This window comes from Monodelphis domestica, chromosome 1 (assembly GCF_027887165.1).
Source record: "Monodelphis domestica isolate mMonDom1 chromosome 1, mMonDom1.pri, whole genome shotgun sequence".
Classification (NCBI taxonomy): Eukaryota; Metazoa; Chordata; class Mammalia; order Didelphimorphia; family Didelphidae; genus Monodelphis; species Monodelphis domestica.
This window is the reverse complement of record NC_077227.1, coordinates 286,257,253-286,271,050: the sequence shown is the minus strand read 5'-3', so window position 1 is coordinate 286,271,050 and position 13,798 is coordinate 286,257,253. Positions and strand designations below refer to the sequence as shown.

At 37.5% G+C, this 13,798-nt stretch overlaps 1 protein-coding gene across 2 annotated transcripts in view; it reads right to left on the bottom strand.

Annotated features, from left to right (window-relative positions):
• The window catches only part of SEC23A (SEC23 homolog A, COPII coat complex component), an 81,780-nt gene extending 74,752 nt beyond the window's left edge, over window positions 1-7,028 (bottom strand). Inside the window, exons 1-2 of one of the 2 annotated variants that reach the window (XM_007473180.3) lie at window positions 6,761-7,028; window positions 888-1,126 (exon numbers count right to left, since the gene is read on the bottom strand). In XM_007473180.3, coding sequence (XP_007473242.1) covers window positions 888-1,108 — 221 coding nt within the window. In that variant the 5' untranslated portion in view covers window positions 1,109-1,126; window positions 6,761-7,028. Of the gene's footprint in view, window positions 1-887; window positions 1,127-6,649 lie in introns of both variants that reach the window. The other variant, XM_056810999.1, reaches the window with a different exon arrangement.
• Between the last annotated feature and the right edge of the window lie 6,770 nt (window positions 7,029-13,798).

Below are 13,798 nucleotides of genomic sequence, written 5' to 3'. Positions count from 1 at the left end.
AAGAAAAAATAAAAAAGAAAGATAATTAAAGTTAATGATTTCTCAAAAGAAATGCTTTTTAACAAAAGGTGAAAGAAAGTACCTGACTGGAGAAAGAGAGAAAGTTAAGAAAAACGTAGCTAAACATTATAAAATCCAAAAACCATTACAGGATCATCTCATACTGAAAGAGAATAGTCTGGAAAAAGCAGTCACAGTAATTAAATATGGACAGACATTTCAAACCCTGGAGGTTTCAGAAACCTAATTACAATTCAAAATGAGTTATAAAATAACATTCTAATCAAGGTCTGAACATGAAGTATGACTATTAAGTAATAACATTTTTTTCTAATACACGCAAAAAATTCAACCAAATGAATATTGGTCTCTAAATAGCTAATCTCAAGATCTAAGCAAAAGCTTTTGATCCTACCCCAGGGAGAGGTTGAACATTCCAAAAAAGGGACCTCTGGAACACTGAGGTCAGACTTATTACTACCAGCTTGTTTAAGCATCTTATTCATCATATGAGTTTCTGAAGGATTCAAGGCTACTTTGAAAAATCAAATCTACTCTCAGGAGGACAAAGATTGGTCCAAACCAATGAAGTGATTTAAAATACTGAGCTGAAGAATGTGAATGCAAAATTTTAAAGGTTTTAAACAATGTGGTATTGATGGATAAAAAACACAGATGACTACTCCGAAGAACAGAACATTTATTCGAAAGTATAAGTTCTATTGTGCCTGATTTTTCAAAATCATTCATGTATATTCTATATGGTCAGGTTACACTGATTGATTGATAAATTGATAAGATAGATTGATAAATGTTATGGTTAAATGAAACAGGCAGATTATCATTTCTGATCATCTCTGAAAGTTTGCTTAAAAAAAAGAACTTACCATAAAGGATTCAAAACTGCCCGACATGTAGATCTGCTGCAGAGGACAGGTTCATATTGAATTGGAGGTAAATCAGGTCTCTCTTTTAGAGGAGTAAATAGGGATGCCACAGGAACAACCATTCTTGTAGCTTCAAGACGACTTGAAGGCCAAACATTCCAACTAAATCGAACTCCATCTCGATCTTCATTTTGCTGGATGAATTCCAGGAAGGTCGTCATTGTAAATGTTATTTATTTCTGTAACGAAAAAGAAATAAAATAATGTAAAATTAACACATTATTTAAAAGACAAAGTATTCAACAAATAATTATGAAGTGAAAAGGGTAAAAAATATGCCCATAAGCTTATAAAACTAATAACTAATTCATACTTCCAAATTCTCAACTGAATTATATGCTTTTTTTAAAGTGGCATAGATTTGGATATTCAGTTTTATGTGCAAGGCTTTTTCTATTCTTTGCATATGAAAATGCACATTTTTGAGTATCCATTAAGTTCACAATTTTTCAAATATTTAAATATGAAAATCAATATTATTAAAATAAACCTATAATTTGAAATCAATGGAATAAATGGATGAATTACCTTCTTCTAAAGAAAGCTACTGGGGGAAAGGGGAGGGGGGGTAAGATAGCTACAGGACTCAGTGTATTGAGAGCCAGGCCCATAGACAGGAAATCCTGGGTTCAAATCTGGCCTCAGACACTGTCTAGTGTGAGTTTTAAAATATTGTGGCTGGGGGAACTGCAGGCCCAGGGGTCCCTCCCCTCTGGCATGGGATTGGTCTTGAACTGGACCAATCCCATACCAGGGAGGGACCACACACCCCCTTCTTATGGGCGCAGGATTGGTCTACATAAGGACCAATCCCACCCCAAGGAGGGTCCTTTGAATCTGACAAAATTCAAGGTGGAGGTGGTGGGGGAGTGTTAGTAAATTTCAGGGTAAGGAAACTCCAGGGATTTTTCTTTAAATAAAGTTTTTGAAAGATCAGAGTCAGATAGTTTTCTTTCAGTTCTTCTCTAATTGTAAGACTCTGGGCAAATCACTTAACAGCAATTGCCTGCTCTTTCCACTTTTCTGTCTTGGATGCTGGAGGGGGAAAACAGACATACTGATACAGAGGTGTCAAACTTGTTGCCTAAACCAGTTTAAAATATAATTAGTAAATGTTTAACAAACTTTAAAATGGTATAATTTTCATTTACAGCTTTCTAAGTCAATATGTGACCCTATTCGATGTTTACTATGCTATTTCTATTTGAGTTTGACAACACTGTATCAATGCACTATATACATATATGTGTGGGTGTGTATATGTGTGTATGTATACATGTTGGTCTAGCCACTCTAGAAAGAAATTTGGAACTATTCCAAAAAGTCACTAAATTGTGCATACCCTTTAAGCCATTGATATCACTACTAGTCCTATACATAAATAATATCAAAGAAAAAGGAAAAGGATCCATATATACAAAAATATTAACAACAATTCTTTTTTGTAGAGGTAAAGAACTGGATACCTAAAGATATAATTATCAATTGGGCATATTAATGGAATTTGTGCTATAAGAAATAACAGAAGTTAAAGAGAAATATAGGAAGATTTATATGAATTGATGCTGAGTAAAAGTAGCAGAACCATAAGAACAATTTATACTGTAACAGCAACATCGTAAAGACAAATATGGCCTTAAGAACTCTGATCAACACAATAAACATCTACAATTCCAGAGAACCAATGATAAAATATGTTATCCAACTCTTGACAGAGAGGTAACTTAAGGTGCGGAATGTTACATTTATTTTTGAAAATGGCCAATAAGGCAATGTTTTGCTTAAAAATGTATAGCTGTCAAAATTTTTTTGGTTTTGTTTTCATTTTTTTCTAATAGACAGAAGGGGAAAGTGAAAGAAAATAAATTGTTTGTTTAAAAAAATTTAATGATATATTTAAAAGATATGTAAAAGATGTCATTTTGACAGCTCATTAATTAATTAATATATAATTATTACATAATGTGAAAGAAATATCATATGTTGGACAGAGTGCTGAACTTGGGCTAGAAGGGACTCCAGTTCAAAGCCCACCTCTAAGACTTTACTAGCTGTGTAAATCACTTAACCTCTCGCTTTCTTCTTCTGTAAAATGAGGGCAGTAAGTAGACTGGATTACTACAAAGGTGTCTTTTACCTATAAATCTATGATCTGTATCTCTATCACAACTTCCAACTAAAGTTGTATTAAGAGATCTTTAATTAAGTAATGGGCTCTCCCATGACAAGATTAATGAAAGATGCTACCAAGCTAGAAAGGCAAATAATTTTACATCTGCTGTCCAAAGATCCCTCTAACAAAGTACAGAGACTCCCACCACCAGTGGCAATTCAAAGATAAGTGGAAAGAGTCCTCACAATAATGAAACTACAGACCTTGAAGTATATCATGGATTACTTTTTCCATAGTATGGTTTTTTTGTTTTTTAAGCCCTTACCTTCTGCTTTAGAATCAATATTAAGTTATCAGTTTTAAGGCAAAAGAGTGGTACGAGCTAGGCAATTGGGGTTAAGTGACTTGCCCAGGGTCACACAGCTAGGAAGTGTCTGAGGCCACACTTGAACCTTCTCCATCCACTGAGCCACCTAGCTGCTCTTTATAAGTTTTAATATTCCAACATTTACATACTTGTGAAATGACTAATAAAACTGTTCTTAGACCTATATTACAATCTAAAACAGCATTTCCCTCTAAACAGATTCATTTTTTTACTAGAAAGTCCTCTGCCCTCAAGGATATTACATCCTTTTGGAGAAAACCATATGAGTATAAGTATATAGAAAAAAATCTGCAAAGCAGATAATAAGGCAAATTTGCAGGAGAAAAAAACAATAAATAGGAGCATAAGGAAAGATTCCATGCAGAAAATTTTGCCAGAGAGGGAAACAAGGGATTCTAAGGGTCAAGGAGGAAGTGTATTCTAGTATGGCAGATAGCTAGTATAAAGGTTAAGAGATGGATCAAAGATCAAAATTCAATTATAGCTTGCCTTTTGTTTGGTCTCCCTGACTCCCTTCTCAAATCTATTCTACATAGAGCAACCAAAGTGATTTTCCTAAAACAAAGTTTTATTATATCACTCCTCTACTCGAAAACTTCAATAGACTTGGAATCCACGAAATTTTTAAAGATATATAGATATATGGGTATATAATATATATGTATAGACATTATGTTTTAATATTTATATTAATATAATATTTTAATGGTTGGTTTTCTTTGTAATTTCTTTAATTGTGGAACTGAGTTCATAAGTCTACCATATATATTTTAAGTTCACTGTGAAACCACAAACTGGATATTAAGTAGAGAAGAGGCAAACAGTCCATTTTTTCAAATATAGCCTTTATGATCAATACAGTTTTCAACAGGATTTCAATCAGGCAAAGCCAGACCACCAAAACAAGTTTCTCTCCATCTCTTGGATGAATTTCTTAATATTTTATGATACATGGCATGAAATAAGGTCGTGATATAACATTCCATTTCCACTGGAGAATTTCTGTGATTCTGGAACAATTTTTCTTCTTAGTCTATCAAAATATTTACTGTAGTTCATCATTCCCTCAGTGAGGACAAGATCTGCTGGCCCTTAAGAAGTAAAAATTCTTCAAAACATTTTGGAATATAGGTATTTTACATTATTATGAAGATGGCCAGGTCTTACAGGCTCATGCAGACTTCTCTTAATTCTTAATTCTAACATTTTTGAATGAAAAAAAAATTAGTTTCTTCAGTAAAAATTACTATTTCCCAATCTTTAGTACTGCACAACACTGCTTTGTACTATAAAACTCTTTTGTTTCACTGTGGACTAAATTGATCCTTGAAATGATTTCCCCTACCAACATCTAATGTAATCTTTGAAGAGTTAAAACTTTTGCACATTTTCTCAGAGTATTCATCCATTCTTAAAAGTTACAGAATTTAGTACCCAACAAAAAAAAAAGCAATGAAAATATATGTATGATATGAAATCTACAATCAACTAAGAGAAAACTAACGGGGAAAAGAGTTCATTCTTTTCTTCTGGTCAAGATTGAACATAATGAGTCAGCCTAGTGTAAACTTGCCTCACATACACAGAATAGGTCCCCTGCTATCATAGCTGAAACAAAATCAAAATTGCCTATCCCAAGTAATTAGAATACTATTATGTCCATCCAGTCTTACTTTAAATTATCCATTCAGTTATTCTACATTATGGCCAAATTTAATATTCTATCTCTATCTCCTACCTCTGTGCATTGAATAAAAATACTCATCTCTTATTTTCAGAATCATCATCATCATCATAGCTAACGTTACATATAACACTATTATAAGTGTCTTTTATGTGCCGGGCACTGTGCATTTTAAATTATTTCACTTGATCCTCCCAAAAATCTTAGGAGATAGGTGCTATTATTAACACCATTGTCTCTCAAACTAACATGTCCAAAACAAAACATCTTTCCCACCAACCCTCACTTCTTTCAAACCCTTATTACTATAGAGTATCTCCCAGACACACAAATTCACAACTGTAGTGTCATCCATGACTGCTCTGTCACTGTCTTGTCATTTGTTCCTTTTCAACATCTCTCTTATACATCCTTTTCTCTCTACTCATGCAGTCCCCATCCTGGGGCAGGCCCTCAACACTTCACACCTGGACTTCATACTTCACTGCAATAGCCTTCTAATTGTCTTCCAACTTCAATATTCTGGCCACTCTAGCCTCCCTTCTACTCAGATAACAAAAGGAACTTCCCAAAGTGCAAGTATGACCATGCCAATCCTCCCTGTGTATCCTCCAGGATCAAATATAAGATCCATTTTGGTTCTCAAAGCTCTTCACAACCTGGTCTCTTCCTACCTTTTGAGTTTGTTTAGACCTTACTCACCAGATCAATTGACAATGATCTTGAGGTTTGTTCCTTCCCCACAACACTACCATCTCCTCTGCCTTTTCATTAGCTGCCCTCTGGGCTCTCCCTCCTCACCTCCACCTGCTAACTTCTGTTTCCTTAAGTCTCATTTCAAATGCCACCTTGCAGACCCTTCCCAGTTCCAAAGGTCTTTCACTTACCCAGCAATATATCTTTCATGAACCTAATTTCTTAAGTGTCTTCCTCCATTAAAATGAAAGCTTTTTGAAGGGCCCTTTTTTGTATCCTTAGAGTTTACCACAAGGCCTGTCAAGGCACTTATTAGGCCTACTAAGTGCTGGGGATACAAAAAAATAAAAATAAAAAAGCAAATGCACCTCCTGCCCATAAGGAGCTCACTAATAAGTGAGACAACTTAGCAACACTACATACAAATAAGTTATATACAAGATAAATTGGGAATATGCTCAAAGGAAAGTCCCTAGCACTAAGTAAATGCTTAATAAATGGTAGTTGATGGTCCGGATGCAGACGGATCATTCCTCCTTCCCTAACCCCCCCCCCCCCCCCCCCCCCCCGGCTCCGAGTGACAGGTCGCCTGGGTACAAAGTCTAGGCGGCCCCGGACGAACAGGGACGGGAGCCGGCGGCTGGGACTGCTCGACTCCGCCACCCGGAGCCGCCTGCCCCGGACCTCCTCCACGAAAACTGGTCTTCAGGCCCCGGCGAACCCACCCCGAAGGGGTGGGAGAGCTAAGGCAGGAAAGGCTCCCGATAGCCTTCGGGCCCTCCTCGGTTCCCCCAGCGCCCGCCTGAGCCCGCCGCGATTACCCATCAACCCGAGTCGAGAGGCGTCCCCGACGCCCGCCGGCTCGGCTCCGCGTAGGGTCTTACGCCTGCCCCTAAATTAAGTGGGTACGGGGTCCGGTAATGGAAGCCCACCTGGATCCAGGGTCTGCTCCGAGTCTGCCGCAGCCTCCTCCGCAACCCGAACCCAACTGCCCCGCCCCCGAGACAGCGAGACCGCCCCGCCCCGCCCCCCTTGCCTGGACGAGCCTCAGGACCCAGACAACATGGCTGGTGCGCCTCTGCCACGTAGAAGGGAGGAGCGAGGTGGAGACTAGCCGGGGGGTGGAGGGGAGGATGGGAAGGGGGAGTGCGAAGAGCACATCCCACTGCTTGCGGCCCTGGGCAAACCCAGATCCCGGCGAGGCCAGACCCGGGCGACCAATGGGCAACCAATAGGCTCCCCGTTGAAGGGCATTTATTACATTTAATGTGTGCCAGGCTGGGTGCTAGAATACAAAGACAAATATGAGGCAGTCTGATTTTAAGAAGTTTTCGTTCTATGGGGGAAGACAAAGTGCATATGTAAATACATACAAAATATAAAAGCATATGTAATATATATGTGTGTGTGTGTATATATATATATATATATATATATATATATATATATACAATGTACAAAATTAATACAGAGGGGTTAAGGATGAAAGGCACTAGTATTTGGAGGATCAGGAAAGAGAAAGATTCTATGAGATAGAAGTGAGGTGAGCTAGGTGGCTCTTGTGAATAGTGTACTAGACCTTGAGTCCAGAAGACCTGATTTCAAATTCTTTCTCAAAATCCTGCCTTAGATAGCTGTGTAACCCTGGGCAAGTCAGTTGAGTTGACTTCTCTAAATCTTGGTTACCTTATCTACCAAAATGGAAGTGATAAAGTCCCTACCTCAAATGATTGTTGAGGATCAAGTTAATGTATAGAAAGCTCTTTGCTGTGAGAAAACATGGTGACTGATATAAGGTATTACCCCCTTTCACATGTAAAAAGTCTGGGTCCTAAAAAGGACAGAAAATGAATATTTGTGTAAGAAAAATGGATAAAAATTCATGTATAAACAAACTTTCTTAAAATATAAGGGAAATTATTTTAGGGCTTCTTAGTAGTCAATGACAAAACTAAAGAAATCCATCTTTATGTCAGGCATTAAAATCAAAAGTCCTTCTACAGTGCCTAAAAAGCTATAAACTTTAAAACTCTAAAAAAGTCACATGCAAATGAGCTGTCATACACATCTCAAATCATCACCACCTTTAAACAGGTCCTCTCAATACATTCATCTGAAGAATAGTTCTCTATCGCAGCTTCAGAGAATATGTTCACAAGTGGATTTTATCAATGTACCTTACACAAATGTTAATTCTCTACCCCTTTCAGCAGACAAACTGTTCACATATGAAAGAAGCAGTATCTATGGTACTGTCTTACATAGGAAATGGAGTATTCTGTGTGAGAAAGAACAATAGAGAGAGAAAGACAAGGGCCTTAAATGTCAAATAGAGGTATTTGTACTTGATAATTTGTATTTGTATAATTTACAAATCTGCATAAAAATTATATAAAATAAATGTGCAGAAATTAATTACGCATTGTATTTATAATAGAGGACTACTGGAGTTTATTCAATAGTAGAATGACTACCAAACCTATACTTTAGGAAGCTCATTTTAGCAGTTGAGTGAGAATGGAAAGAAACTTTAAACTGGGGAAAGGAAGGGAAGAAAAGGGAATAAGCATTTCTACCACATGCCAAGCATATAAATATTATTTCATGTTCTCCTAACTTGGAGACCAATTGAGAGGAGTTATTGCAACAATTCAGAAAAGTAATAAAGGCCTGAATAATATGATAGACATGTGAGTAGAAAGAAGGGGATAGATGTGATTTGGGGAAGATAAAAGCAAGATTTTTACAGCTGACTAGATATGTAAAATAAAGTATAATGAAAAGGGTGACTAGATGAATGGAAGTACACTTGACAGAAATAGAAAATTAGAAAAATATGGTTTTGGGGAAAAGATAATGAGCCCTGTTCCAGACATGTTGCTATTGAAAAGCCAACAAGACATAAAATAGCAAACAGGCAGTTGGTGATAAGAAACTATAATTCAGAAATGAGATTAAGGATAGACATATAGATATGAGAATCATAAGTATAGAGAGGATAAGTAAACCTATGGGAACTAATTAAAGAAAAAGTTGCAAAGAGAAAGAAAATATAGAGAGAAAAGAGAAAAGTGGCCCAATATGAAAGCTATGAATATATCAGTATGAATATATCCATGGTTAGGAAACCAAAAATATATATAATGATTTAAATTTATATAAGACTAAGAGCCATTGCCCAATTAATAAATGGTCATGAAGAGATAGTTTTCATAGCAAGAAATACAAGCCATCTATAGACATGTGAAAATGTTCCAGATTACTAATAATTATAAATTAAATATTAAAACAATTCTAAGATACTACCTTCATTATCAGATTAGTAATGACAAAAAGGAAAACCACAGGTGTCAAAGGAACTGAAGGGGAAAACAAGAGTTCACATTAATGTACCCTTGGTAGAGCTGTGAATTTGTTTAGTCATTCTGGAAAGCAAGTTGGAACTACACCCTAATAAGTCAATAAAGTGTTTATAACCTTTGACCAGGTGATTCAGCTATTAGGCCTACATCCCAAAGAGATCAAAGAAATAGAGGGATTTTTCATATTTCCCATACATAGACAAATATTTACACCTGCTCTTTTTTAATAGGAAACTGAGGAAGTACCCATCAAATGATAATGAAAAGGAGTGACCCAGGTTTATGGGTGTTTGATATATTTGGATTATGTTGTCACTTTCATTCAGACAGGTAAATATGATTATTCTTACTATTTACTTTCTTGTGTAGTAGCCTGGACTATACTTATTTATAAATACATGCATGCATTCATGCATATACATGTTTTAAAATGTATAAATATATATATATATGTGTGTGTATATATATATACTGTGATTTTTTAGATTTTCCCCATCTTGCTTGGTCTAGCACCCAGGAATGTGCACACCCACACTACATGGGTATGTGCTAGCAAATGACAAATCAGAAATAATGAACTGTCCCCTGGGCTGTCCTAAGCCAAGCTTGAGCCAACATTGGCACATGTGAGACACAGGAAGTGAGGTAGAGAACTGCCTTTGGAGTTCTCATCACTTCCTGTGGAGAGGGCTAGAAACCAGTTCAATCCTAGAACTTGAGCTTGGAGGAACTCTCGCAGACAGCTTCCCTTCAATCACCCACTTGAGTGAAAGGACTGACTCCCCTTTCCCTTGGCCAAAGCCTTGAACTCCTGCCTGGCTCAGCCTGAGCTGAATCAGTTTGAGTTAACTCTCTCTCTCTCTCTCTCTCTCTCTCTCTCTCTCTTAATTCTTCCTCCTGTTATAATTAAATCACCATAAATTCCATTCTGACTTGAGGGTTTCATTTAGGATTTAAGGATTTAAGAAATTAAATCCTTGGCAACCAAATAATTATTACATTCAGTCTCAACCATAAATTTAACCTTTACAGTCTGGCTAATCCACGAAGGTTATGAAGAGTCCCCTCAAAAATTTTCTGAATTTTCTTTCCTTTTACTCTACTTCCTCCTCACTCAGTCAGTCTTTTAACAGCTAACTTCATCAAAACACAGCTGATAGAGGGTGAAGCTGGGTGGCTCAGTGGATTGAGAGCCAGGCCTAGAGACGGAGGTCCTAGGTTCAAATCTGGCCTCAAATACTTTCCAGCTATGTGACCCTGGGCAAGTCACTTAACCCCCATTGCCTAGCCTTTACCACTCTTCTGCCTTGGAGCCAATACACAGTGTTGACTCCAAGATGGAAGGTAAGGGTTTAAAAAAAAAAAAAACAGCTGCTAGAGCAGGTGAGTATGAAACAATTTTTTTCTCTTCTCTTTTCTCCTTAAGTTGAAAACAGTAGTTTTTCTTTTTAACCTTAAGCAGCAGCTGGGGAACCTGTTTATAAATAGGTAACAAAAAATCTAATTAGTTGACCCTTGCTTATTAACAGTGAGGAAACTCTGGAAAAAGAAGCCCTTGTTTTGATCTCTCCGGGAAAAAAAAAAACACGGCTAGATCACCAGAGTAAAGGTAGTAAGCCAGCTTAATGCCCATTTTCCTGCTTTTCAGCCTCTCTAGTTTTAAAAATTTAAGCAGGCTTTGCTCAAAAGAGTCCTAGCACTTTTAGCCTGAGGACTAAGGGAAGATCGAAGATCACTTGTGACCTCTCCCAAAACTTACTTTTAAAAGGAGCCTCAGCCTCAGGCAAAAGGCTTCCTTTTGTCTTCCTTTACACACTGAAGAACTGAATAGATTCCCACCCAAAAGCCTAACCAAAAAAAAAAAAGAAAAGAAAGAAAAGAAAAGGAAAATTTACAGCAAAATAAGATCCTTGGCAGTAAAGAGAGCCTAATGTTAGAAAAATTCAAGGAAGATCTGTCATTTGAGGAAGAACCAATATTAATTATAAAAAAAATTGGAGAACATACTCAGAACTTTTGACCCCACTTGGATGGATGTTGTAAATTTGTTAGAAAAATTCTTGACAAAGAGAGAGAAAAATAATGTCATCTCTCTGGCTAATCAGAAGTGAGGTAAAGGAGCACACCATTGGCCAACTGAAAATCCACACTGGAACCCCAATGTTGCACAAGATCACACAAAACTAAACCAGGCCAGAGAAGCATTATTGACAGCCATGACTTGCTCTGCTAGACCTGAAACATGGTCAAAATTTGAAAAGTCCTGACAAGAAATTGATGAAACCCCCTCCCAGTTTATGGACAAACTTATTAACATAGGAAATACATATATGGACCTTGATTTGAACAGAGAAAGGGACATTAGACAAATACACTGGCAATTCATTGAGAATTGTTGTCCAGTGGTAAAAGACTACTTTAAAACTAGCTGTCCTGATTGGGACTCTATGGGCCTCAAAGAATTGAGGAGAGTAGCAGCCTATGTTTATAAGGGTTGTGCAAAAAGACCTAAGGCACACAATACGCCAGTGGAAGACTTAATGAAAGTAACTGAAATATTAAAGGGACAACGGAAAAATAAGGGAGAGACCATAGCCCCTTTTCAGGAATCCACAGATAAATTATTAACATGCCTTTTCTGTGGGAAGAGAGGCCATGCAATGATGGTCTGTAGGAGCTAGCTATGGGAAAAAAGAAATAATAACAACTTTAGAAATAATAACTATAGGAACTGCAATGCCAATCAAAATAATGACAGTGCTTCAAATGAGGAAAATGATAATACCCAAAACAATGGCCAACAACAATATGTAAAAAATGGAGCTCATCCATGCTATACTCCAGGTGAAAACCCCCAACAGCATGGGGGATCCCAAAAAATTGCCCAGGCATCTTTATGAAGGTGTGAAGGGGGTGGGGAGTGAGGGCCTTGGAATCAAAGACTGAAAACTTTTGATTTTCCAGATCCTGATATTTAAATGCCAATACTCCCTATGCACTCCCTCCCACATAGTAAGGAACCTCATGTTACCTTAAAGGAGGGAAATTCATACTATGATTGTCTTTTGGAAACTGGGGCATCTAGGTCAGTTTTAGTAAGCAAACCAGATGCAAAATGTGACTCTATTGGCTCTCTAAATGTAGTAGTTATATCAGGAACACCATTAAAGGTCCCAGAACTTTCTCCTCACTTGGTAGGACCCCTAACTGTTGAACATTCTTTTCTTTTAATGCCTGGATCCCCCACAAACTTTCTGGGAAGGGATTTACTATGCCAACTACAAGCCACAATAATGTGCTCCCCAGATGGCTCTATGTCCTTGGAAGTAACTGAGAAATCTTTAAATTTACTACCTGTATTTCTCTCAGAGAGCCAAAAGGCAAAAGAGCCTCCCACCTTTGAAATACATACAGATATACCAGAGTATCTTTGGGCCACATCATCTTCTGATGTAGGCTTACTTAAATCAGCTGTTCCTGTGCAAATTAAAACTAAATCCAGCCCAACTTCTTCCATTCCTCAGTATCCTCTCTCAAAAGAGGCAATAGAGGACATTACCCCAGAAATTGACTCATTAATTGAATAGGAAATAATAATCCCTTGTAAATCTGAATACAACACGCCCATCCTGCCCATTAAAAAACCAAAAAGGGGGCCCGACACCAAGCACCTCTATAGATTTGGACAGGATTTGAGGGCTGTGAACAATCACGTTATAAAGAGACACTCTATAGTTTCCAACACAACTACTATTATTTCCTCTATTCCTAGCACAGCTACATACTTTACAGTAGTGGACTTGTACTCAGCCTTCTTTTCCATATGCATACATGAGAACTACAGGAATATCTTTGCTTTCACTTGGAAGAACTACTAGTACTACTGGAGTCATTTGCCACAAAATTTCATCAATAACACGAGTTTATTTGCACAAATTTTGAGCCAAGATACAGATAACATAAAATTTAAAAACAGCAAATTAATCAAATACGTAGATGATCTACTCTTGGCTTCAACAGACACAGAAGCATGTCAGGAAGATAGTAAAACCTTCTTTTGGAATTGCACAAAAGAGGGCATAAGATCTTGAAGGATAAGTTTCAGTGGTGACTCCCCAAAGTGGAATATTTGGGGTTCATTCTGACAGCTGGTGCCAGTTCTATTTCTCCCAAGCGAATTGAAAATATTCAAAAATTGAGTGCTCCTACCAATAGGAACCAGTTAAGAGCAATTCTGGGAGCAACAGGGTTTTGCAGAAAATGGATCCCTTACTATGGGGAAATTACCAAGCCCCTTATAGTATTAACAAGAGATTCAGTCCCTGAACAACTTAAACTAAAGCCAGAACACCTATATCAGCTCTATCAGACCTAAAACAGGCTATCCTGTCTGCCCCTGCTGTAGGCATCCCGGATTACAACAAGCTATTTATTTTGTATGTACATGAGCAAAGACGGGTAGCTTCAAGTATTTTAACTCAGGTGTTGGGCCCTTCTCAGTGCCCAGTTGCTTATTATTCAGCCCAGCTGGACCCAGTAGCTTCAGGAGCAACACCATGTCTTACAGGAGTAGCTGCTACAGCCTTACTAGTAACCTAAACTGTTGAT